The 26,399-nt window shown below is 41.8% G+C and overlaps 1 protein-coding gene across 1 annotated transcript in view; it reads right to left on the reverse strand.

Moving 5' to 3' along the window:
- The window catches only part of ERBB4 (erb-b2 receptor tyrosine kinase 4), a 574,039-nt gene that overhangs the window by 101,272 nt on the left and 446,368 nt on the right, over window positions 1–26,399 (reverse strand). The window contains exons 17-19 of the mRNA XM_038142045.1: window positions 10,195–10,327; window positions 7,510–7,632; window positions 5,548–5,646 (exon numbers count right to left, since the gene is read on the reverse strand). Coding sequence (XP_037997973.1) covers window positions 5,548–5,646; window positions 7,510–7,632; window positions 10,195–10,327 — 355 coding nt within the window. The remainder of the gene's footprint in view (window positions 1–5,547; window positions 5,647–7,509; window positions 7,633–10,194; window positions 10,328–26,399) is intronic.

Here is a 26,399-nt window from a genome sequence, read left to right on the forward strand (position 1 = left end):
AGCAGTTAACCTTCGTCAGAGATCAGATTTCCAGCTTCTGCAGAGGCTGAGCACTCTGGGGGCCTGTGCATGGTATGCAGCACTCTCAAGGACAGCTGGATTTCTGGCATCTCTGGACAAGTTGGAAATTGTAATTGCCATCCCAGTGAGCTCCTGTGCCTGGGACTGATAGGGAGAGCTCCCCTCTAAGTGTCTCTGCTCACACTCACAGTGTGCACCAGTGGAGAGGAGGGGCAGGCTGCACAAAAGGAGGTCTAAAATCACAGGAGTTATCTCCAGAACTCCTACAATCACAGGGGTTATGTCCAGAACTCCTACAATCACAGCGGTTATGGCACCCCTGGCCCCCCACCTCCTGCAGCTTGACATGATGGAGTGAAAACCTGTTTGAGCTGCAGTGGAGCCCAGAGCCAGGCAGTGCTTACAGACCCCTCATGGCAGCTGGAAAGGAGAATGTGCACAGAAATGACAGCCAAAGAAATAAGGAAAAATGTCTCACTGCTGCCATAAAGGAGTTCATTTGATCCTAAACCTGCCCTTTCAACTGAGATTCAGGATTAACTCTGTTGTATTTCTCAAGCAGCCAGTGGAATGACTGTGGAGTGTCTGAATCCAACTACTGTTTGTAGCAATGTCGTTTCAGACTTTCAGGATCCTCTACATGGTCTGTTGAAGACCTGGGTCAAACACTGGGCTGGGCAGGAGCACGATGTGTACACAGAATACTAAAAAATATTCAACTTATATTACTATATACTAACATACTTATACACTAATACTAAAAATATTTAGCTATATTTAATTTTAAGAATACTGAAAAAATATTTAACCTGTCACCCTCATAGTCACATAAGGCAGGATCTTACAAGGAGGCTGAGTGCAAATGCATCTGTGTCCGCTGAGGAATTGTGTATCACAGAGCGTGTCTGTAGCCTCAAGGGCTCTGTGAATGCCACCATGGGCCAAGCAAAGAACCAAAAAGCTGCAGCCTTGAACCTTCCTATGTCTGAAGCCACCAGTGGAAACCAAGCAAAGGTAAGTCTTCTCTCACCTTCTTCACCTGACTAGATAGCTGTACGTCCCATCTAGACATACTTGAGGAAACAAAGAAAGCATCTAGGCTTATCCACATCTCTGTGGGATGTCAGCTGAACAGGAGGAAGAATTCTCTAGTCAGCTATATGATTTTTTTTGTCTTCAATCCTCTGAACTGAAGATAAGTTTGATATTGATATCCTCAAGCTGAGGGCTTGTCTTTACTGTAAGACAGGCATACAATTTAGAAAAAGCTGTTTCTGCAGCACATCTGAGTGATTTATTCATTTAGTTCATTAGGCCAGACATAAATAAAAGATGTGGGTGTCAGTCCCCTACATGCAGCTTTAATTTGCTTGCTACGTGTCTGGTGGAGGTCACTGTCACTTACCACCTCTGCACTTGGTGTGACAAATGTCCTCCCACACTCCAAGTGCTGCCACTGCAGACAGCAGCAACTGCAGCGAGCACAGACCAAGCCAGGAAGCCTCTAGATCTTAATTATAAAACCATAAAAGAAACCAACTGCCTCTGAAGCTCTCTTACTAGGAAACAAATGAGAATGGGAAATTTATTTCCACCCATAAATCCCAAAGCCTTCAGTTTAATTTTTCCCAAGTTAACTTTCTCACCTAGCTAAGCAGCACTGCCTTCTATTATTAGCTCCTGGCCCAATATCAGCTGACCACCATCAGTCAAACTGTCTTCATCTCAATGAGCTCAGGGACTCCCAAGGAACTCTGTGTATGCTGACTTGTGCTTGCAGCCTCTAATTATATTCTAACAGATAATGGAGCATTTAAACTCAGGGAGGATACATTAAACTTGTAAGTGGATCAAAATCCTGGACACAACCACAGCTCAGAGGATTACTTCCTGGAAACATCAAGCTTAGAGGAAAGGCCCTCACCAAGTGTCTGTTTCCCCACGACAAGTTTTTTAAGGACATGTTTTCAGCCTCAAAGGCTGTTTGCTATGCTTTCCAACTGCAGCATGTCTTTAGAATTTATCGCAGTGTCAGTTGAGTATCTGGGCTGATGTTAAACCATCTGACCAGGCCAATGGCTACTGGACTTATCAGACAATCATAACAGTCAAACAAATTGAGGATGAGGAGGAGAAATTGTTTTCCCAAGTGAAATTTAAGTCCCTGTTCTACTACCAAGTAGCCTCTCAGCTGCACATTTGCCTGTTTTCCTCAGCACAAGATTCTCTCCCCTCCATAAAACTCAGGACCATGATAAATTCTGTTCCCAGCCTTAGGGTGAGGAGCAGCACTGAGCTCCCCCCTGATGCCCCTGGGTCTTGTTGGTGCAGACACAGGTGCAGGCAGAGCACTCGCACTCTGAATTCAAACTCCAGCCCCTTTTGGGGACCTGCCAGAGCAGAAACTGCTCTGTAACATAAGCACATAACCATCCTTTGGACTCTGTCATTATCCCAGACACAATACACACCCAGAGTGTGTAGGGACATGGGGTAAACCTGCATTTTACAAAACAGTAACAGCGACCTGTGTGTGGTGAAAATACATCCATAGGAGGCCTCCTGTGCAGTCTGGCTCTGCCCTGGTCCAGGCCACTTAGCAGATTCCAGCTTGTATTGCTGTAGCAGACACAGACCTAGTGCAGTGATAAATCTAGGGACAAACACAGGGAGCAAAGGGAAAGGGTGGAGAAAGCCTGGAAAATAAACTCTGCTGTGGCTCCCTCAAGAAAAATCCCAAATAAGGGCTGTGCTTTTGGATGGTGGCCAATTCATCATCTCCTGATGGGAGGTGCTTGGCCAGAGCAGCAAAGCTGACATCAGGTATTATATCATTACAGTCATTACTGTTCCATTAGCAGGGCTTCAGGCTGCTGAAATGACAGCCCAGGAGCCAAATTGTTTTTCTTTACTCCTTCAGCATAACGTTTAGCAGAATTTCAGGAGCTCACAGACCCCTTTCAGACTCCCATTCTGCCAGCATCAGAAGTTTTCACCAGGTCTATGGGCAGTGCCACTGACATCCCCAGCAGCCATTTCTGCAGACACTGAAGTGTCCCAAGTACTCCCTCTGCACACAAACTGCTGCTTTCCATTTTCCAGGGCCATTCCAAGAGGAATGCTAACTTTTACTTACAGGTACAAGGACTTTCCCAACCCGGGAAGAAGTAATTGCTGACAAAAGCACACCTACAAAGCCAAGGGTGTGACTCATGTAATGACACCTTGCCACTAACCCCCTCTTCCCATTCACTACCAACACTGTCAGACCCTTTCTAAGAAAGGATTAACCCCATCATGTTCACAGTGGCATTTAGCCACCCATACACCCTTCAAAATCTGACACAAGCGCTTTTCACCAACAGCCATTATTCATACCACTCTTTTTACTGAAGTACAACTGATGCATTTTGCTTTCAGATGTCCATTTGAATATTTCCTCATAAAATGAGTAAACAGTACCCAGTTTTAGCAGGATAGCTATACTGACTGAAGTCTCGAAGTGAGAATGAGTAAAACACATTTTTTCACTCTAACTTACGTTTCATATTTAGGTTATCTCCTCATAATTGAAATTTGGCTTAAATTTTTTAAATGTTTAAAACTATGCCTTTTTTGGGAGAGGGAGGAGTAATCACATTAAAACAATAAATAATGCTTAGGTCATTTTGTTTGAAAATGTATTGTTTCAGGAACTAAACAACTGGTTTGGGAGGTAAGGCTGGCAAGAACCTCTGTATAATTGGATGAGCAATTATTTCACAAGAAAGAAATTTAATAATCTTTATCAATGCAGTATAAAAAAAAGATTACAAATCACTGGGTGTATATCAAAAGCAGCACTGATAGAAAACATTATTTCTCCTTATTGCCACTTGTATCAACTAATGATGAAGTCTAATTCTTTTTTATTATGATTAAGAACAACCTAAGGGTTATTTTTACCCTCAAGAACTCAAAACAACTTTAACTTTTCTCTCATCTTGCAGCCACTGGGTCAGAGACTCAGAGAAACTATTAAAGAGAAACCTTTCCTACTGTAACTGTACAGCCAAAAACGTCCCTAGTTCCCAAAAGCCTCTTCATTTCTGAGCCATTTATCAGATGTTCTGATGCAAACACTGGGGGCAAGTATGGTCCAGTGAACTAAACCGACCTAAGCTGAGCTGTGAAACCTCAGACAAGCAACTCTGCCTTTTACCAAGGACCTTTTGTTTTCTTTGCTTCAAGGTTAATCAGTATCAAAGAAGGAGCTATTGCTACTATTTCTCTATCAGATCAGGGGTCAGATCCTGCTCTGGCACAAATTGCTCAGTTCCACACAGTGATAACAATACCTTTAGGCTGGAATCTGTATCATTGACTGACCACTGCCATCCAGTTCACCTCTGCTCTTTGAGCAGCTCTATCATAAGCAAGACTCTTTGTCCATTAAGCAAAAATATCTAATACTTGTTATCCCTTTAGTGCAATTAATTCCTTTTAAACAGTGCCAAAACTTGCCTTTTTAATTTATTATTTGTGCAAAATGATTACTGAATGCAACAGAACCACAGAATGATAGGATCATCAAGGTTGGAATGATCTAACCAACATAAATGTGCAGTGCTCTGTAAAAACCACAGGAAATCCCTTCCTCTGCATAGGCTTCCTTCAGCTGCCTAAGAACTCAGACATGAAACAGCTGTCTGGAACACATAAATTCATAACTGCACATTTCTGTTCACTTCTAGGTGGAAGAATAGACTATATAATAATGGGAGTACCTTCTCCTTGTGGCTTACAGTCTCATTCATGCTAACAAATTAGGCCTACACACTGAAGAGATCAGCAAGACTTAAAAGTCACATGCAAGTTTTAAGTTCACAAGAGGGACCTACAAAAAGAGTGCAAATTTCCATGACTTGTCAAAAAATTGTCACTGAATAAGATACAGAGATTCATGGTGTCAGTAAGCCTTGATCTTGGCACAGAGCTGGAAACTGAGTGCAAAGCCTCTGTGATCATAGATCATTCAAGGAAATTACCATCTTGACCTCTAATCCATGGTATTTCAGATTAGTAAAGCAAAAGGGCTTTTAAATTCAGCATATTTTAATTTTCCCCTTCTCCTTGTTATGCTTTGCTGCTGCTGCCAGCTCCCAGAGCCTTGGAACACCAAAGTGGGGGAAAACTGAGCTGAATTTCTGTTCCTGTGAGTTCTACACCAATACAGACCAGCATGCATGGTAAGATGCTCCCCTGCAACTCCTCCTCTCTCTTCCATGGCTTTTCTGCCACAGAAAGATTCAATATCTGGCCCGTGAGACAGAAGAGTTTTAGTCTTATACTGACAGAAAACCAAATTATTAGAAAACTCCAAGTATCTTGAGGCACGTGCAGTGGAAAACCCAGCCCTGCCAGGTACTGTGTACAATTAAATATAAAGAAAGAAAACTGGCAGGAATTTGTCTTTACAACCTCTGTGGGCTACATAAAAACACCACCCCTGCCAAAACCCAAAACCACTCCTTGTGTCTTACTTACATCCATAAATTCCACGTTGGCTTTTGGACCAGTGGTCTCATTAAGGATCTTAATGGCCACAGGAATCTTTACTGTTTCACCCTCAGGGACCCAGATCCCCTAGAAAAAGAAAAAATGAAGACTAATAAGACAACAATCAGAAGAACTTGATTCGGAGTTAAGAGTCCTTTCTGACATATTCTGTCATGTTATGCAGATCAGTTTTGGGACTCAGAACAGAGAATATACAAAATTACAAAATTAAAAAATCCATAAAACTACTTCTTACATCAAAACTAAACTCTGATGTAAAATGAAACATTTTGTATCAGTGAACATCCTTATTTTCTTGTCCACAACAGGGTTTCTAAAGAGCAATGGCAGCATGGACATGATGCACATTTTCTAAGGACTCAGATAAAATTCTGATACTGGTCTGGATATAATTAAACAAGAATTTGTGTTTTCTGTCTGGATTCTGATGCCCAAATTTGAAGCCATCAGTAAACCCTCAAAATGGATTATCACCAGATCATAACATCATGAAGGAACAGAACACCCTGAGAATAACACACTATAGAGTGAAGCATTTAGGGGCTGTTTATCTAATTACTTAATACCTGAGGGTCAGAAACTAAGGTGGCTAAAAAGGAAATTTAAATTAAATTCACAAACCATCTTGGGCTACTTTTCCATCATTCTTGACTATTGCTGTTTTCTTGCCAACCTCATGGCATCAATCTCTATCACTTTCTTATCATCTAAGTATATTCAAACTCGTTATTCATACATCTATTTCCATCACCTTGTAGCTATAGCCACCCGCTCTGTGCTTCCTTCCTTTCCTCCCTTCTTTGAGGACAGAAGCAGATGCTCTGACCTACCACCGTGATTTGGCAGGTTTGGGCTGCTCCCAAAGGGTTGGGGAATTGCTTTGACTTGCCCACTAAGGCCTACTTCATCCCACTGAGATCTGGACATGTCCAACAGATCATAAAAACCCAAATACTTCTTGAACTGAAGTACTTTCTCCATTGTGGGTTCCACTCCCACATGCCAGTTGTTAAAGGGTGCCCTGATGTAACTCATCTTTTCTGTTTAAATGGAAGAGACAAAAAGTGTTACAGTTTAGCTAATGGCATTGTTTTTACTAGGTATTATTGCTGTTGCAAGACCCAGGTGACACTTGTGAAATGAAAGACAGCGTTTATCCATCTTTCCAAAAGATGGAAGATAATAAAATATGCTCTTAGGTAAGAACAGAAGGGCAAACCTTGGTGCTGCCCTTTCCAGCAGGACAGTCCAGCTTGTGCAGCCCTCTTGCACATAAAAATGACTGGGGCTGACATGTCTTTGCTCACCAACAAATAATATTTGCATGTCACCATTTGATGCCGAGGATGAGTGTGGCATTCACATTCTCTGAAAAAAATCCCTTCACCCAGGATTTTTCTCCTGGGAAGCTGAGAAGCCTCAGAGAAAAAGGAAAACAAGTCTTATCTCATTTGCTTCTCCTGTGTTGTGCTCGTGTGGAATGTGTTTGGGGATTGTTTACCCACAGGGGATTGTTTCATTGGATTCTGCTGTGAGTTGTTTTGGCTCGTTGGCCAATCAGGGCCAAACTATGTCGAGACTCTGGAAAGAGTCACGAGTTTTCATTATTATCTTTTTTAGCATTCAGTAAGTGTCCTTGCTGAATTCTTTAGTTTAGTATAGTTTAGTATTCTTTAATATAATATAGTATTACAAATAATAAATTAGCCTTGTGAGAACATGGAATCAGATGCATCATTCCTGCCTTCATCGGGGCATTCCCTGCAAATACACCAGATGAGCTCCTTGCACACAAGTCCAGTGTCCTTTCTCTCCCAGGGCTCAGGGACCACCCCTGGGAGAGGGGTGCTGCTGCTCTGCTGCAATGCAGAAATTGCCTGCCCCAGAGGTAAAAGAGGGCACTCAGGGCTGCGTGGAGAAGGCTCTCACCTTGTACACTGTTCCAAAGGCTCCGGAGCCCAGGACCTTGACTCTCTTCAGCTCTGTCTCCTTCAGGATGCGGAGCTGGGCTTGGTTGGGCGCCGTGCCGCTCGGGGTCAAGGGTTCCACCAGCTGCAAGGAAAACCCAACAGTCCCAAACGCTGCTCAACATGGAGACCCATCACAAGTTTGTACTGAGAGCAACCAACCCAAGGAAATACTGGGATAAGACAGTGGGTGGAGATCTATGGACCCTTGCCCTGCCAGCTCTTGGAGGGGTTTTTCATCTTCAAAAGCAAACGAGCAATGCCACAAAACCAAGAGACCTGATAAAGCAAGTTCACACTCAAATGCAGTAATTTCCACCAGAAACTGCATGATGGAATTATGAACTGGAAATTGAATTGGTGTCAGACTAACACATCCAAGGACTTTTGATAATGGAGGCAGTATAAATATTTTCTACATGACAGAAATATAGCATTTATTATCAGTGTACCACATCCTATTTTTGCCCATTTTAGTGTCTTTTAAGTTGGCCATATTTCTTTTTAATGGCCTGGACTAAACGGCTCATCACATTCTTATTCTGTTTTGAGGAAGGGATGATTTTTCTGAACTTCTGTTTTACCACACAGGAAGACAGCTTTAGGGAGAAAACACCTTAGAGCAGACAACTAATTTATAACAGCCTCTAATTTACTGCAATTAAACAATTTGCTCAAGATGTCCCAAGAAACTTTGTAAATGAGCCACAATGGCACATTCAGTTAAAAATGCTCCTAGATCTCATACCATCTCTGCCAGAAAAACAATGCTTCTTTAAAAATAAATTGAAAATACATGAAGAGCACAACACTCAATAGAACACATGAAAAACATTTTGTTCCTTTACAGGATGAGGAAAATAATTCAGAGCTTCTCCTACTCAAATTGGTTTGAAAACAGTGCAGCACTTCAAAGCTGCCTGTTTACAAGGCTAAATGCACCATGCTCTGCAGTTTGAGAACTACTTCTACAGCACTTTGGGCACCATGAACTACTTAATTAGGTGACCAAACTAATTAGTTTTGTTCAGGTAAAAAATACCAGTACCCGGCAATTAATGGGTAAGAAAACATAACAAAACCAAACAGCAGCAAGTAGAGTTGATTTCTCTTTCCTCCTTCCCACTTTAGATGCTCAGTATTTATACCATGAATGAAAGGTTTACTGTAAAAGAAAATGAGGCATACTGGCAGCACACTTCTGCATTTTCAGTTTGTGAAGGACGAAGAGAGGCTCTGTGCCACAGTCCACCAACACAGGAATGGCAGGGAGAGGCGGGGATGTGTTGTGGGGGTCTAAAACCAAGGCTTGTAGGGTTTGATGGAGAATGATCTACAGAAAGAGTAAGTCCTGTTACAGCCTCCAATTAGAAAGAGAGACTTCAACTAAAGCTAATTGCTTGTGTGTTTATTTCAGGATGCTCCTGATTTAATCTTCAGTTTTTCAGCCAAGACAGCAGCTTCCCCACATGTTCAGTAGGAGGCCCTGGTCCCTCAGGACAATTGCCAGCCACAGCTTTTATCTGACCAAATGAAAGATAAAATCTGGACTTCAAAGCCAATGCAAGGAGAACTACCTGCTTAAAATAATTTATGCTTAAGTATGGGCTGATACAGTGGCAAGATTTATTCATCTAAAGGCACTGAGTATTGTTAAGCTTTCTATACAGCTGAACAGGATTTAAAAAGCAACAAATTCTAGCCAAACACGGAGATACTTGTGCAAACAGACTGGGGATGCATAAATCATTTACTCCCCGGCTCTACAGTGGAGTCGAGTGGGAGCAGAACCCTTGGAACAGAAGAGAAAACAGCACCTTAATAAAGCCTTATCAAAGAGTCACTAGCTAACAGCATTTCCAAGCTTTATTATCTCACAAAGGGGCACCCTAATTTAAAAATACCATCATTTGCAAAGTGTCTCAATATCGGACTGAGGAGATTGCAGTAATCACCACTGCAGTAGCTGATAGATATACATTTAATGTTATATTTAAATATACTTCCTGGATTGCCCCCCTCACTAATGACACTTGAAAGAGCAGGATGGAGCCATCATAGCACTCTGTCATAGCTCTGCTACATGCTTTTGTCAGTAGAACTGTGAACTTCTCTTGGTTAAACTCTGTGGAGTATCCTGGCTAATAAAATACATTATTATTACTGATCATTATTACAGGCTTTGACAAAATCTGCACTAGAAAATCTGAAACGACAAAATCTGGACTACAAAGGTATTGTAGGCACTTGGAACAACAGTAAGTTACAACATCTGCCTTTAAGCATGAAGTTTGTACCAGAGCTTGCTGAAGGAACTTACTTTAGCCTTTAAAGTCAACCTAAATATGGCCAGAATGAAACCCTGTAATAGTTAAGCATGAGAGCTGCTAAATGTAGTGATGAACTGGGATAGAAGGTCAGTGGAGAGCAGGATGGCAGTTGAGAAATCTGGTGGGACACTTTTCCTGGTCAGCAAACCAGCACAAGTTGAAACAACTTGAAACAACTTTGTTCTTTTCACCAGTTTAGACTGCACAAATAAGCAGAAGGATTTCTACAGGTAAGGGAAGACCTGAACACCTCTAATATAAAAGCAGAGCAGCCCCGCAGCTCCCCAGCCAGCCTGTGAGGAGCAGCCCTGGCTCACCTCAGTCTCCAGGAACCTTCGCAGCGCTCTCTTCTTCTTGATGCTTTTGCGCCGAACGTACACGGCGAACGTCAGGCCCATGATGACGATGATGAAGAGGCCACCAATGACTCCAGCAGCAATCAGGGGGGTTCTGGCAATCGGAATCAGAGACTTTACTTCCACAGCTAGGGCTGAGAGACCAAAGAATGCTTGGGTACATAAAACACAGTCACGTGGAAAGCTCATTAACTGCTTTATGAATCCCAGCCCAGATGGGAAGTCAGGGCAAACACATTGACACATGGTAGGAATTTGCTTGGTTTTCATCATTATGCCAATTCCATTTTTGTTTACAAACCCCCATGCACATGTGAGGAGTCGTGTGGACAAGGAAACACAACATGCACTTTGATGGCAAATGCAAATCTGCAATGGCAAAATGAGGACACAGGTATCTGCAGGTTCCTGTGAGAGATCTCCCTGTGACTTTGGCTGCACCCCCATCAGCTCATGGGCTCCTGCACTCAGGGGACAACAAGCCCATGAAAAATCCCCAGACTAGAAACACAATGTGCCTTCCTGAGCATGGAGGAAGTGAGAGCGAACTTCACAGGCAAGATGTGGAGATCACCTACACAGGCAATGGAGAAATCAGGCTCCCTCCAGAGAAAAACTCATAGCAGTACCTTAAACTGGGCATTTTCACAGCATACCAACAACTTACCAACATGAACACACTCAGAGCATTTAACATCCTTCCAAAAATGGCTGGAGAGCTGCTGAAAAGATGGGTAAAACCACAGCATGACAACTGCAGAGTACAATGGTGCTGAAACCATTGCCTGGTAAGCCCAGGCCATAGATTAACTGTTGTCAAGATTGTGGAAATGTCACTGCTGTGCTCTAAAAGCCTCCCTTAGTTACATCTGAATGATGATGAAAGGTACATTACAGCCTATTAATAAAAATGTACCACACAGCTACAGAAAATTTTAGAGTCTTCTTCAGAAATACTAAATTATTTTATACAACCCTTTCTTTATTCTTGTTTTTACATCCTTTCCTGAAGCAGTGACATCTCACCTGGCATGGTGCATGAAGGTGTGTCTACATTACCACTGAGAAAGCCTCACACTCCCACATCCAGTACTTAAATTTATTTATATCCACGTTTTCCCAGGGTAAGCACATTACCACAAAGGCCTATTGCAGTTCACAGACTTCATGATGGAAACTCTAAGCTTGCAAATAAAGGAAGGGGAATGTTGTCTGGCTGGGAAATGGGTTATGGTGTCTGGGGAACATGAGTCCAGTACCACCTCCTCCTCTTCCTCCTTAAAACACATTGTCCTTTCTAACTCCAGTGGTTACTCTGCGATTTTGAGTGCAGAGCTTAAAGAATCTGGCATATCCACCCCAAACAATGCTGCTCTTTGTTTACATGTCTTTCTACATTGCAAGAAACTCTTTAACAGGCAATTACGGAAAACACTAGCCACCAAAAGCCTCCTATGGAGCTTGTACTGCCTAATGCTCTTGAGCAGGGGAATTTTTAAAATTCATTTTTATGCTATATGAGCAGTCATATATTTTTTAACAAACACCACCAAACCACAGAGTGACTAAACAGGCATTAAAACTCTCAGCTTTAAAGTGCATATTAATAACTAGCATAACAGTTGTCAAAGTAAGTAATTGGAGTTTTATAGTACTGTGTACTCTAAAAGTAGCCCAAATAATATTTACATGATAGACTATAATAAAGAAATGGTTCTAAAGGGGACATAATGAGTAATGAAGAAAATAAAATGAAGTTTGTAGCCCTTCTATTGTTATAGAGTACAAGGGGAGTTCAAAATGGATCTTTATGATTCAGCACGTGAACTCTCACTGACTTTGAAAGAATGTCCTCATTTTTAGCAGGTAATTGAAAAAAAAGGAAATAATTTTCAATGACTTCACCAAACAAGCATTTTAGTTGCTAATGTGAAATATGCTATATTATACCTGAATTTTTAGGAGATGCCACCTAAACATATTATCAAGCAAGCATAAAAAAGAAGTGTGAAAGGGATAGTACAATGTGCAATAAACTAATATATTTAAATGCTAAATAAATCAGTGAAATACAGAAAAAAATGTATTTTCCACTCAAATAGCAATCAGTTGCCTTGACTCCCAAATCCACTACCCTTGCATCAAATCCTGCAAGTCACAAACACCCCAGCCTTGGATGTGGTCACATCTCCAGCAGCTTCTGCTCTCTCTGCTGCTGAGCTAAGCCCCAAAGTCAACAACTCAGGTTTATTTGCTCCAGGACCAGATGCCAAGTCTCTGCAGCCACAGCTCCCTGTAATCACTTCACACTTCTTTCAACCACACATGGATTATTTCCTAAGCCCAGTTTTCAGGGTAACACCCCATCACTGGGGTGATTTTCACGTGCATTTGTTGAGTTGACTTTCCTTTTTCTCTCTGTTCTGCTAATATCATTCTGCTAATATCAGTTCTCTGCTTATTTTCATGCTTGCAGAGCCTTACCTTTAATACCCTGATGAATTCCATTAAGCTGTTTACCTTTCTGCTGGGCCATTGCTGGGGTTGTTCAACACAGATCCCTGTAAGGTGGCACTGACCAGAGCCGGGGCTGAAGTCACAAAACCTTCTCCCATTTTGTTTTTTTTTAATCCAATCCTTTTTTGCATATGCACCTAACAAACTGTTTGGCTTCACAGGCAGCTGGACACACAAATCTCCTTTTCTCTAGTAGCATTAAGGGCTTAATCTCCTTACTTTTGTTACATTACTGTCCCACAGCCACCTCCATGACTGCAATTCCTGACATTTGCCCCACTCAGACTACTGCCCACTTAGAAACTAGTTCCATGAGCAATGCTAATGAAAAGACAAAAAATGCACTATCAAAGGCCCTCATCGTCATGTTAAAGTAATTTTTAAAAGCACTGAATTTTTAAAAGGACTGAAAAGGCTCAGAAAAGCCAAAGTTCCATGTCAGTCCTGCTGTGCAGCATAATTAATGGACAGCCAAAAGTCAATCCTGGCTCACATTTCTTACAGCTCTACCACTAACCCACCAACAGGAAATTCCTGATACAGCCACTGCTTTCCTTTACACACTGGAAATCTACTCCAGAGGATGGAAACAATCTCTGCTAGGTGTTTCTGGATTTTCATGCTCATCAAAACAGGCTTAGCAGTCCAAGAAACATGGCCCTGAATCACAGTTCAACCCCACATAATTAATTTGCTATCCCACATCCCTCCCTCAACTGAGGGCAGAATACCCAATTAATAAGTGGAAAAGGCATCAGCTGGGGAGGCTGTGGGAGGAAAAAAACCCCATAACATGAAAATCCTGCCTCTTAAGCTAGAAACTGTGTATCTGTGGCTTAAAGTTGAAAGCAAGATTCCAGTATTCCCTTAGGAGACATGAGTAATATATATGTGCTTCTTTCCTAAAGGGTGCTGTGTTGTCACATTTAGAAACACGTAACACCCACTTCCACACACCAAAACTGATACTGAGTTCAAAGTTAGTATTCCAAGATAGACAAGGATGCTCAGCAGGAGGGCTCACACCATTCCATCCACTCCAAAAGATCAGGACACCTGCAATTCCCACAGTGCCCTGAGAGCAGGTATTAAAGCCTAATTACTGATTTAGATGAGCACATGCTTGGTCTCACACTCTTGACTGCAGAGTGCAGCAGAAAGGGGAGAGGAAATCCAGTTGTGGCCCATGGAGTAAAGCTGACAAACATCCCCTGCTTCTCCATCCCTGGCATTTTCCCACCTGGTCTGAGATGTAAAGAAACTGAGCTTTGAAGCCAAGCTGTTAGAAGGCTCCAAGTTCCTGTATCAGCTTTCTCCTGCTTGGAGTTTTTATCTGTATATCCAAACAGGATTCATTACAACCTTGAGAGTTTGCTAAGCAGTCCCTTCTCACAAATCCTTGTTACCAAGGCATTATTTTCTCCTGATGGATGCTTCTCACACTCTACATTCCTCACCCCTTCCATCGGTGGGGGTTCAGCCAACTTTGAAGCTGTCCTTTCAGAGATCTGATGGATTCCACTAATCCTGTAGCGATAATCTCAGTATTTAAAACATACAAGATAAACAACCGGGCTGGGAAGCAAATTTGTGGATGTTTCACCAGCCTCTCTCTGCTGTGCTAAGTTCCACAGCCACAAGGTCCAGAGTGCCTGGTGTTCACCCCAGGGGTGGCAAGAATTCATCTGATGTTATTCTCACCAAGACTGCTTTGCTTTATACTCTTTTTCAAGAACAAGGCAGCCTTCCTCCTCCCCCCTCCTAATCGGAGGCTGTTGGAATACTGATAAATGGCCCTATTTATCTGCACATTGGGAGTTTTTATCAGGAGTAAACACAAATTTTAACTCACAGCTGATCTCACAGTTACACAATTACTACCAATTCCACATTTAATCCAGAGATGGGCAAACTGTCCACGAGCCACAACTTTTCAATATGCAAAACGACCTGAGGGTTGCAGTCTGTGTCTGGGTGCACTCAGCAGTTAAACATCACTAAAGAGCAGACACAGCTTTCACTCTGGCCAAGGCTCATGTGGACAAACATATACCTGTTGACAAAACTGCTTTATTCTTACCCACACTGGTTCTTGTATAATGCCTGTAAAGGTGTGTTTTACTCACACCTCTTTTCTAAGGATGTAGGAGTCCCCATCTCACTCAGCAAAGTAAATGAGGATAAAGAAAGAAATATTAACTGTAGCTTTGAAAATTATTACAACCTAACATTCTACACATTAGTATGTATTGATTCAAAATCTGGGGCATTTTTATTACCACACACAGTGCACAATGGATTTCTTTAAAACTAGTTTTATATCTGAATGGCATAATTTAGAACTACCACTCTGTTACATTTTCACTATAAATTACTAAGAACTCTCAATTTTAACTCCCTGTTAATACATCTGACTAGGAATAACTACTGAAATCTCTGGGATTACAGCACCAATATCAAGGCTCTTTATGGGCTTCTCCTCCTTTAAAACTGAAAAGTCCTAATGAAACCTCTTGCACCCCTGCCATTTTTAAGCTGAGATTTTTCTTTTCTGCCTCAACTTTAAAAAGGAATGCTATTGTTAAGTGCTTGCACAGTGACTCTGTTTTGAGGCTTGTGCTTTAAATAAACAGATTAGCATTCTTTTTAAAATATGCCAAGTCAGGCCCCACATAATGTAGATTGATTTATCTGTGACACAAAGCCAGTTAAATCCACTAGACTGAGCTCATGGGTGAAGCCAGTCCAGCAAGTAAAAGAGCAATCTGTTTTATAAAGTTGTCATATTTCCCATTTTCTTTGCAAACAATAATATTTTGCATTAAATAAAGGAAACTAGAGCTGTAATGACCACGGAAGGTGATGGACTGCTCTGAAACCAAACCTATCAGCATTAGCTCCAGGAGTTTGTCTCTGCATAAAGAATTCCTGTTAGAAGCAATCAACTCAGCCTGCTGCTCTGCAACCAGTGGCAGTTAGTGGCTCATCATGCCTGTGCACATGAAATTTTGCATCCAGAAAACACACTTTTCTCCAATAGAAACATGGCCACCTTCATGGCACTGTTTGTTGTTCATTCACTGACACATCCAGGAGCACCAGGGAGCAGCACAACCCAAGGCAGGGCCTGTAACATTGCTTGAGAAACACATGAAATGGGAACCCAAATCAAATCTGTACCAAAACATGCAGTGGGAGCTGGGTCACATGGACAATACACACTGTAGCTCTGTCTTAGGTTGGAAGATGCACCTGGGGCTGTGCATTTTATCACCATCTGTCAGAGGTGGGGCGGTTCTCTCTGTCCATGGGGCAGTTTTCTTTATCTCTCCCACAGCCAATCCTCCCTCCAGGAGATCTCTGCTGTTCATGGCCAGTGAGTGTCCCTGCATGGCTGATAAAATTCCATCATCCCACGGGGAGATGCTCTGCCCAGGGGAGGAGCCAAGCATTCCTACCTGGATAGAATCTGACCCTGGGAACAGCACAGCAGCCTTTCCCACTGCATTCCCAGAGGAAGAGCAGGTCCATCTCCAGCAGCCCTGGAGCTTCAGAGGAAAACTCCCCCCTTCTCCAGGATCCCTGCTCCAGCAGAACCACAGCTGGCACTGCAGGAGGGCTGCAGCCACCATGGAATGGCACTGCTGCCACCACCCTGACCCACAGGGGGCAGCTCCTGTTCTGACTCTGGCAGTAGGGGCTTTTTTTGTACTATTGCATTTGTATTTTTTAATTTTCCTAGTAAAGAACTGTTATTCCTATTCCCATATCTTTGCCTTCGAGACCCTTTCATAATTACATTAATTCAGAGGGAGGGGGTTTACATTCTCTATTTCAAGAGAGGCTCCTGCCTTCCTTAGCACACACCTGTCTTTTCAAACCAAGACAAGCTCAAAACTGGAACATTCTGCTCTGCAATAGGTTTCTATAAATGCAAAGAATAGAGAACATGTAGGAACGTTCAGGAATATTTTAAATAACTATCAGGATAAAAACTGTTTGAATATTGTGCTCTTCCTTTTGATTTTAACACTTCTTATTTTTTTTTTAATTCCACTGGTGGAAAGTGCTTGTAGTTCACTTAACTTCAGTTAAGTGTTTGCTGAAATTGAGCTATTCAACAGAAGAAACATCCAAACCCACATGTGACTGTGCCTGTTGACTGCACTGGTGGATTGTCTACCTCTAAGGAGCTGCAAGAAGGTTTCTCTACCTCATGCCCTTAATTTTCACTTTATTTTCCAAATCAACTTCTTTTGTCAGAAAATGCATTTATCACTCTTTTTATACCTGCCTGTTTTTTTTGGAATGCCAGTCCTTACTGAAAGTACTCATTCAGAAGATTTAAGGAGCACAGAGCAGATATTTTGTTTAAGTGGTTGAGAACACTGGACTCCTTCCTGTTCCAGCTTTGAGTCATTTGGGACAGCAAGTATTTGCTTTTTCAAGCTCCAAGAGTATTTCACAGTAGAGAGCCTCCAAAGACTGTACTTAGGGACCAAGTCTGACATTCTAAATCAGATTCCTTCCTCTGAATTCTTTATGACTTTATGTTTCTCCTTTATGAAAAAAAATCTGTACATGGAAGAGAGCCCCAACCTCTGCCCAAGCACCTCTGCAAGGGGAACAAGCCTCTGGACAGAAGTTAACAGTCAGACTAAGGTTCAGCACTAGACACTGGCAGAAGGGAAAAACCAAACATCAAGACTGAAAGAGGGGAAATTTAGATTATATATATATGGAAGAAATTTTTCACTGTGAGGGTGGAGAGGTTCTGGTACAGGCCAGAGAAGCTGAGGCTGCCCCATCCCTGGAAGTATCCAAGGCCAGGCTGGACGGGGCTTGGAGCAACCTGGGATAGTGGAAGGTGGCCCTGCCCATGGCAGGGGGTGGAACAAGATGAGCTTTGAGGTCTCTTCCAACCCAAGCCATTCTCTGACTATATGATAACAAAATGGCAGTGAATCCAAAAATGGGACATGATAAACAGATGAGAACAGAGCTATCCCACTGTGTTCCAAATCTTCCAGTTTCTTGTCATATCCAATAATTTGTTGTGTAGTAAGAGCTTATGAGGTTTTCAGCTGAGGTTTTTTAACCAGTGGTGGCATTAAAACATCTTTTGGACCTATGTTTGAGATGAGAGTGCATGGAGGATTAGTAGCAGGATGTGTTTGGAAATATGCATCCCTATCTTTCATGCATTATGTACATTCATGCACACCCACAGTTAAAAATCTTTCCTTCACAGCCTAAATCAAAACAGTCACACTTCACCCTGCACTGGCATGTTTATATAAATAGAGCATTTGAGACACTTATTAGAACACTAGCAATGGCCATGATGCTGTTAGCTTCAACAAAGGTTTTAGCTACTCATCACTTGAGTTCTAAATATGCAGAATCTATCTTTGTGGAGCATAGCAGGGAAGAAATGCAGCCAATGCTGATAAATATAGGGGAAAATTGAAGGCAGATAAAGAGCAGGGTATAAGGAATTTCTTTGAGTATGCCTGATGCTGCTTTTGGATTTATCACTATTATTTTACTAGAATAGCATACTGTCTAAGCATCCTACACAAATTACATCAATCATTAGAAAACCCCATTTGCTTACTGGGGAAAAAGCTCATATAAAACTGATGTCCTGTTCCTGGCACAGGTTTATATAGGATCACGTCTTATACAATACTATGGCTGGAAGTTCTTTTATGTCAATAGCTTATCAGTCATCTCCCAGTCATTCTTATGTTACCAAATGAAGCAAAGAGAAACTCTGGAGTATCTTGCAACTCCTCTTAATTCTAGTCATCATCCCACTGCCAGCATTTCCCCAAAGGCCATTCTAAGAAGAACAGTTCAGCACAGAAGCTCCAAACTCACCCACTGTCACTGCCCTCCTCCGTATCCACAGCCAGCCAAAGGAATCCCGTGCACTCCAGGGGCTGTAAAGGGAAACCTTGGCTCCTTTGTGAGCATCATGCTGCTCTCAGCTCTGCTGACCATGACCAGCAGCCTCCAGTCCCATCACAGATGGGACTGGGTTAGGAAAGCAGCTCGTGGACATGGTGAGGGTACTGCTAAGAACAACCCCAACTCTCCAACTGCTCTCTTATTAGGATTGTTTTGTAGTACAGTACAGCCCACATCGAGGAAAATGATAATTTAGTAAAACAGCTCTTCCTTCTCCCAAATATTTGTATGATAGAACATTCCAGAATTTACTGCTTTATCTGTGCAGCTTCTAAATGTTAAAGAAACTCGTCTTTTGACAGCTGCTAAAATTCCAGAACAGAACAGGCCAAGCATCTGGGGAAATGGTGATCCAGCTTAAAAATCTCCCTTTCCTCTTCCAGTCACAACCCCCTTCCTTTCCCCATTCCACCAAATCCCCAAACCTAAGTATCAGTGCTCAGTCAGGTAGTGGATCCAGCTGACTTTTTGAGCCTTTTAGGTCTCACTGAGTCTGATGCTCATTAGAGATCAAGAAAATAAAAAAAACCAAAAAAACACCCATGGAGAGAGAAGGCTTCAATACCCTTCTTTCCCCCCTGCCTCTGTCAAGAGGGAGAGAGGGATTGCTTCTCATTCCACTTCAAAAACATATCTATTTTAAGTATTTAAGTAATCAGCAGCACAAAAAGGCCGATGAAACCTTGAGAGGGTATATCTAACCATACTGATACAGCCATAAGTTTTGGCTTGCTTTCTTAGTGATACCCTTCTTCTCACTGGAAGATTCCTGGAAATTGCTCCCCTGTTTTAAAAATCCATCTATTAAAAGCTGACTCAAACATCCCCAAGTTTGGAATATGCAGCCCTGATCCACTGGTTGATCCAGGAACTGGAAGTAGAGAGAATTCACCCAGAGCTGAAGTGAGACAGCACTGAACTTCACCTGCATCCAAGTTATTCACATGCAGAGGACATCCCTGCCACGAGGGAGGGAAAAGCTTATCTATGGGAGATGGGACAGTTTTAGAGCAAGAATATTATCTCTTCAATCTGTTCTTTGTCTATTATCCCTGCTGTGATTGAGACTATGCATATTAACAACTAGTGGTCCATTTAAATGCAGGAAAACTTTTTACCTTTTCATTTTTTCCCTTCATCGGTCCATTAGGGGCAGGGAAAGATGTGATTTACTTCTGAAATTTGCACATATTTTTTAAGGCAGGCTATTCACTCAAGCAGAGCAATGCCCATGGATACAGACACCACTGGCATGAACTGAAAATATCCCCATGGCTGATTCAAGCCTGCTGGGAACTTGGAGGAGATGGGTTTAGCCACTGCCATGCTGCTGAATTACATGTGTAATTCTGGAATTACACATCTTCCCTCCAGTACACCACATCACTGCGGTTTCTTTGCTTCTGACCAACCAGCCTGCAGGATCTGCATACCCTGGTCCATGTTCCCAGCATTATTTTCTGATTAATTTGCAGATTAACATACTTTATTACCAAAAGCAGGGATGGCAGTGTCTTGTCTCTTCTTCAGCATGACCTACATTGACATCAGGCCTACAGATTCTAACCTTGCAGGATTAACTTGAACAAAAGAAATGGCAACTAATAAAACTACATCTTCTATCCTTTTGCTTCCTTCTACTTTTCCACTGTCACCACTTCTTTTCACCTATGTTATGGTGCTTTACAGCTTCTGTGCCTTCTAAGACATATCTGTACTACCTAATTTCAGTCACACATCTAAACATCATTGGATTTACAAGTAGAGAACTATGAGTTAAAATGGAGCAGGGAATACAATAAGAACTTGTAACAAAAACCCAGGTGAGCATTTTAAGAGGTGCCCAACACTGGTGTATTGCTTTGAAATCCTATGTTTCCAAAGGACACGCTATGTCACAGGCAGAGTACTGGGAGTCCAAGACAAATTGTATGAGGAAAAAGTTCACACTTTTCATTAAAAAGGTTGATTGCATTTCAGAGAGTTTTCCTTTAGGCATTACTAGAAAACGTTGTATCATTGACAAATCAGGGATTACATCATGACTGGACCACGTTTAACAAAAGCTTGGCCCTTGTCCTGAGCATGAGGTTGTATTTGTTCTCAGATTTCTACATAAATGCCACAACTCTCTGGTATGAGAAACTACCAGCTCTGCTGAGAAACGTACCACACCAGGCAAATACAGAGTTACCTCTTCACAACCCTCTGCCAAAGAAAAACTCAATCAGAACCAGCCAGCACCTGCTCTTCACATTATCCCATTATCTTTCCTTGCCTGTTTTATCATTTGTTCAATCTCAGATAACTACAGAAATGATTTTCAACATTATCTTCTATTGATGAAACAGCCAATATGTCTGCAAAAGATCTTGTTCACCAGCAAGTGAAAATGGTGTCATTAAAAATTTACATCAGATTTAAAAAAAAAAAAAAAAAAAGGCATGAAGCTTTTTGACAAAAGTACAGATGAGATCTGAATGAGTTTCTCATCTCTCCTAGCAAAGGACAGTCTGAAAACTCAGAATTTTACCTGATCTAACTGTCAATGAGCAAGCATATATGAACACAACAGAGATCTTGCGTAAAGTCATGTGGAACTCTCTGCCTCACCCACAGCTGACAGGAGCCAAAGCCCAGGATTCAGCAGCCGCATTTGCTTGTCTCTCTCCAACTCAATACTCTGACTCAAAATTCAAAGGACATTCTAGCTTAGCCCATGAGCCAAGAGCTGATCACAGTTGGAAATTATTGTCAAAGACATTGAAGTGTCCGGTCCTGTGGCAGGAGGAGCCACACCACCCTCTGCCTGCAAGCTGGGCACAAACTCATCTTGCTTGGAGGAAAAAATTCCCAGTCTTGATTTCACAAGTCTAGTGTTGGAGAAGAGAACATTACCACAGAAAATCATTCCAGGGATTAATAACCTTCATTAGAAATTCACTGGCATTTTGCTACTCTGATTGTCTCTCAGATTTCACCCATTTTATACCTGACAGACACCCAACTCTCCTTTCCAGTCTGCTAGACTTAGTGCCATGCTTAACCAAACTTTGTCTTCTTACCTGTGTACTTCTACAGGAGAATCTACCTTCACTTTCAGCCAGAAGAAGCTTTAGCTGTTTGAGTTCCTAAACTTCATTCCAAGACACAAGATACTATTTAAAATTGCTCCTCTCTAAAGCCTCTCTAACACACATTCCTGGGAAAACAGTCAGTCTCTCTGAAGGTACAGGCTCTACATTCCTGTTCAACTCTCTCCACTACCACTGCAACCAGGCAGAAAAGAGGCAAAATACCTCTACTTTACAGAAAGGAGATGCAAAGGAAGCTGAACTAACAAAGAGAGGGCAAGGCATGGGGAATGAGTTTAGCATTAGCCCCCCTTTCCCATTGGAAATTGAATTTAGTTTTTTGAAACTACTACCTAAAGATACAGATAATTTACATGACATTTTCCCAGCCTGTTACTTTACTTTACAGCATGGGAAAAAATTATAGTAAGAATAAGTAATTTGGTCTGATGGCTTGATTTCCCAATGCTCTCTTCCTGAATGATTGCTGGTATTTGTGGTGATGCTTCCACCTTTGGTAATGCTGAGGTACAACTTCCCACACATAGCACCAAAGTCAGGACTTTGTTAATTCCTTGAAACCTACAGCTCGTTTAATTACTTTAATTCGTTTGCCATTGTGTTTGCTACACACTAGTAAAGTATCAAATTGAATACTGGTATTTCCATTCCTGCAAAAACAAATGATAAGGACTGACAGACAAACTATACTATCATCATTAACATTAATCTGCTAGTTTTGATCCAATGCTGGGAAAGCTGTTGCAATTGAACTGAGAAGTAAACATATATTTTAGTGTGTAAAACAAACAAAAAAGGTAATGCCAATGTGCAAATTTTCATCTGCATTACATGTTCTATGCTCCATCATTCCAGAAAACTGGTGTTAAACAGGCAATGAAAAGCAAAATGCTCTACAGAACCCCAGACAAGAGCTTCCTGCTTCATGCAGGAATTGCAGTTCCTTCACACCTGAGTGAAGCCACAAGGAGTAAGCCAAATTGCAGAGAATTAAGTCAGGGCTGGGCTCTCAGCTCTAATACATTTGTCATGTAAATTTTCCTAACTAAGAAAGAGTAACCAATCCTACATCGCACAGGTAGATTGGAAGTAAGACCACAAGATTTAGTTCTGATTTATTATGTATTAAATATTAATGAATTATTAAGGAACCATTCACTGAGGTTTAAACAACCCTACATCTTCCATATTTCTAAAGCTCTACAAATGTATATTTAATACCAGATAATTAATTTATAACAACATTAAATCTAAATTAAATCCTTATTGCCAGCCATGAGAGGAACCCATTGGAGAGGGGTGAGATATATATACTGTTGCTTTATAATAAGGTCACTTCTCCGTGGCAAAATTTTATTTCTGCATTGTGTATTATTTGTGTAGTCAAATCAATACAGACCCACAACACAAGGGTGATGAGAAACCAAAGCAATCCCCTCTGCAATAGCACTGTGTGTTGTTTTCCATACTAACAAACCATTTAATAATTTGCATTGCCTATTGCTTCTTTTTTCCAGCAGTGACCTGTCACATTTGGCCTTCATCACTCACTATTTTTTCTGCTCATAGTTTCAGTAAAGACAATTTAGTCAATTTTCCAAACAAAGAATTTTCTTATCACAAACGAGCCCAGTTGCTGAGAAACTTGGTCAGTGAGTATCAACAGTATCAAGATCCTGAAAGAGTTTATTGCCCACATTCTACTGGTACAACAAACTTCTGGGAACATCAGATTTCTGACCTTACTCTATCCTACACTCTCCCAACAGGATCCTCAAACCACTGGAGCCTCAGAACAGATTTTAAACAGCATTGTGTGAGAATTGCTTCCAGTTCCTTCACTCTCCTGACCTTACCAGTTTATTTTTCTCTACAGTAGCATACCCTACTAAGTCCTTCCTCACCATGAGTCCTTGCCAGCCAACCCTGCTGAGTAAAGCAGATGAAGCCCAAACCCTCACTGATCACAGACAAATCCTTCTGAACTGTGGTCAGGCCTCAAACTGAAAGAGGGGGAAACTTAGGTCAGATATGAGGAAGAAATTCTTCCCTGTGAGGATAGGGAGACCCTGGCACAGGTTGCCCAGAGAACCTGTGTCCGCTCCATCCCTGGAAGAGTTCAAGGCCAGGTTGGACAGGGCTTGCAACAGCCTGGTCTGGTGGAAGGTGTCCCAGACTATGGCAGGGGGGCTGGAACTGGATGAGCTTTAAGGTCCCTTGCAACCAAAACCATTCTAGGATTCCATCTGTACAACAGGAAAGAAGGATTACCCACCTACACCCTTTCACAAGAAGGCCAGTCTTTAAATATGGAAGTGGCAAAAAAATGGAGGAGCCCACAAGATCACTGCAGTGACTTTCATTCATGTCCCAGGGGTACTCCAAAGGTATTCCTCCTAAAGCTCCAGGCAGGGAAATGCCATGGCAAGAATTAAAGTACCCTCAGCAAAGGTCTGGCTTCAGAACCAGTTCAGTAGAGGCAAGTTCACCCACAGAACTGGGATTTCTCAGTGAGTCTCTTTCATGAACCTGAAAGGAGGTTGACCCAGATGGGGGTTGGTCTCTTCTCCCAGGCAACCAGAAATGGGACAGGAGGACACGGCGGAGGTTTAGGTTGGGCACTGGAAGTTCTTCACAGAAAGGGTGAATGGTCTGCCCAGGGAGGTGGTGGAGCCACTGTCCCTGGAGGTGTTTAAAATAAGACTGGACTAGCACTCAGTGCCATGGTTTAGTTGATCAGGTGGTGTTAGGTCATAGGTTAGACTTGATGATCTCAAAGGTCTTTTCCAACCTACCTCAGTCTGTGAATTTGTCCTGTTTAATGACATCTAAGATCTATGCAACCCACAGAGGAAGGCTCAGAAACTGTCTGTTTTTCTAGTCTGGATTCTTAAAAAAATAAATCTGTTTTTTTAACTGCTCTGTTCTGATACAGCTTCAGAAAGCTCCACATTAAAAGTCTCTTGAGAGTAGCATCTTTTACCAAGCAAGTAACACGGCTTAGCTGGTACTCAAAGATCTTATTTTCCCTCTTATTTTACACAGAGATCCTCTGCCCCTCCAGAATAATATAATTATTCTATAAAAGCAGAGAGCATATGGAGTGCTTTCCTCCAAGCAATGGAGCTGAGCACTGTGAAAACCATGAACATAAGCATTTTATTAGAGGTGGTTTCCCTTCCCCACCAACTACTGTGAAATTCTGCTGCAGTCATACTGTGACAGGGTACAAAACAGCTATGAAAGGATTTGCCTGCATTACACAGGGTTCACTGTTAATTAGCTCTTGTACACAAGCAGTAGATAAAACCGGCTTTTTTTGTTGTTGTTGCTGTTGTTGAGGAAGTGATGATTTGTTGAGAGGACATCCTTTTTGGATACAAAACTAGCAACAGCATTGTAATTAGAGTTAACATCTACACAACATTCTATTGAAGCACTTGACAATAGTGGGCCTGGCTAATTAGTTTCTGTTAGTTAAAAGGGAAATGTAAATGAAATTTTCTTGGGGCATAAACAGAGACACCAGCTTAGTCAGACCAGGAACATCAGTGCTGGTGCTGGTTCATTCCTATCATATCCAACACATGCTCCTGATCACAACTTTAGATATACAATCTCACATGCACCAGAAAACAGAAACTTCACTCTTCCTTTGATAATCTCTTCTCTCCTAGTATTAAGGTGAATGAAGCCTAGTAAGGATAAACCAATTAAAATTCATACTTCAGGTAAAAGCTTTGTCCACAGTCTCACTCCAATCACTGCACTTAGCCAAATTTTTCTGGGGAACCTGAAAGGAACCAGCCTTTCCTGACTCTCTGGAATATTTTCTTAATGAATAGCAGAGCATTATTTTTACAGGTTTTGAACCATCCTTTTAGACAACAGTTATCCCAAACTTGGGAGCAGACATATTCATCTTTTTGCTGATTGTCCCAGAATATGCTGGAATGTTCCATTATGAGCTGTTCCTACCACAAAAAAACACTGAATGTAACTGCCAGAAAGTAGAAAAAGGAGGAGTGGCATTGTAATAAGAGGCGGGAAAGGAGGATGGATAACTCCTTTGGGCATCCTGGGAAATGCCAGCCTTCTTCTACTTTCCATCTTTGCTTTGGCAATTTCTAGGAAAGACTGGTATGGAAGGTGGAACCAAACCCAAAGCCCTACAGGAATAATCCATGCAGGAAGCTGCATGAGGAGCTGTTCTTTTGGACAGAACTCTATTGAACCTAAAGGTTCAAAAAACAAACAAAACCAAACTATGCAGAAAGAAATGCGTTGCCAATAGTAAGGTTGTTTTCCCACAAACTTGAAGGGACTAAACACAAGCAGAAAAACTGAAGTTTCATCAGCTATTTGGAAAACAAGCCATGTGATGCACATCTGATTCATCCTGATTAAACACGACAGAAAGAACTCCTTTGCTATTCTACCAGACTCTTACAAAAGCCTTCAAGTCAATGGATCGTGGCATAAACAATTTGCAAACTAAAAAACTGGAAAGGAAAGCAGCACTGCTATGAAAATGGAAATAGGAGAAGATGAGGAATTTCTTGTTTGGGTTAAAGCCCTGCT

The sequence above is a fragment of the Motacilla alba genome, chromosome 7 (assembly GCF_015832195.1).
Source record: "Motacilla alba alba isolate MOTALB_02 chromosome 7, Motacilla_alba_V1.0_pri, whole genome shotgun sequence".
Lineage (NCBI taxonomy): Eukaryota > Metazoa > Chordata > Aves > Passeriformes > Motacillidae > Motacilla > Motacilla alba.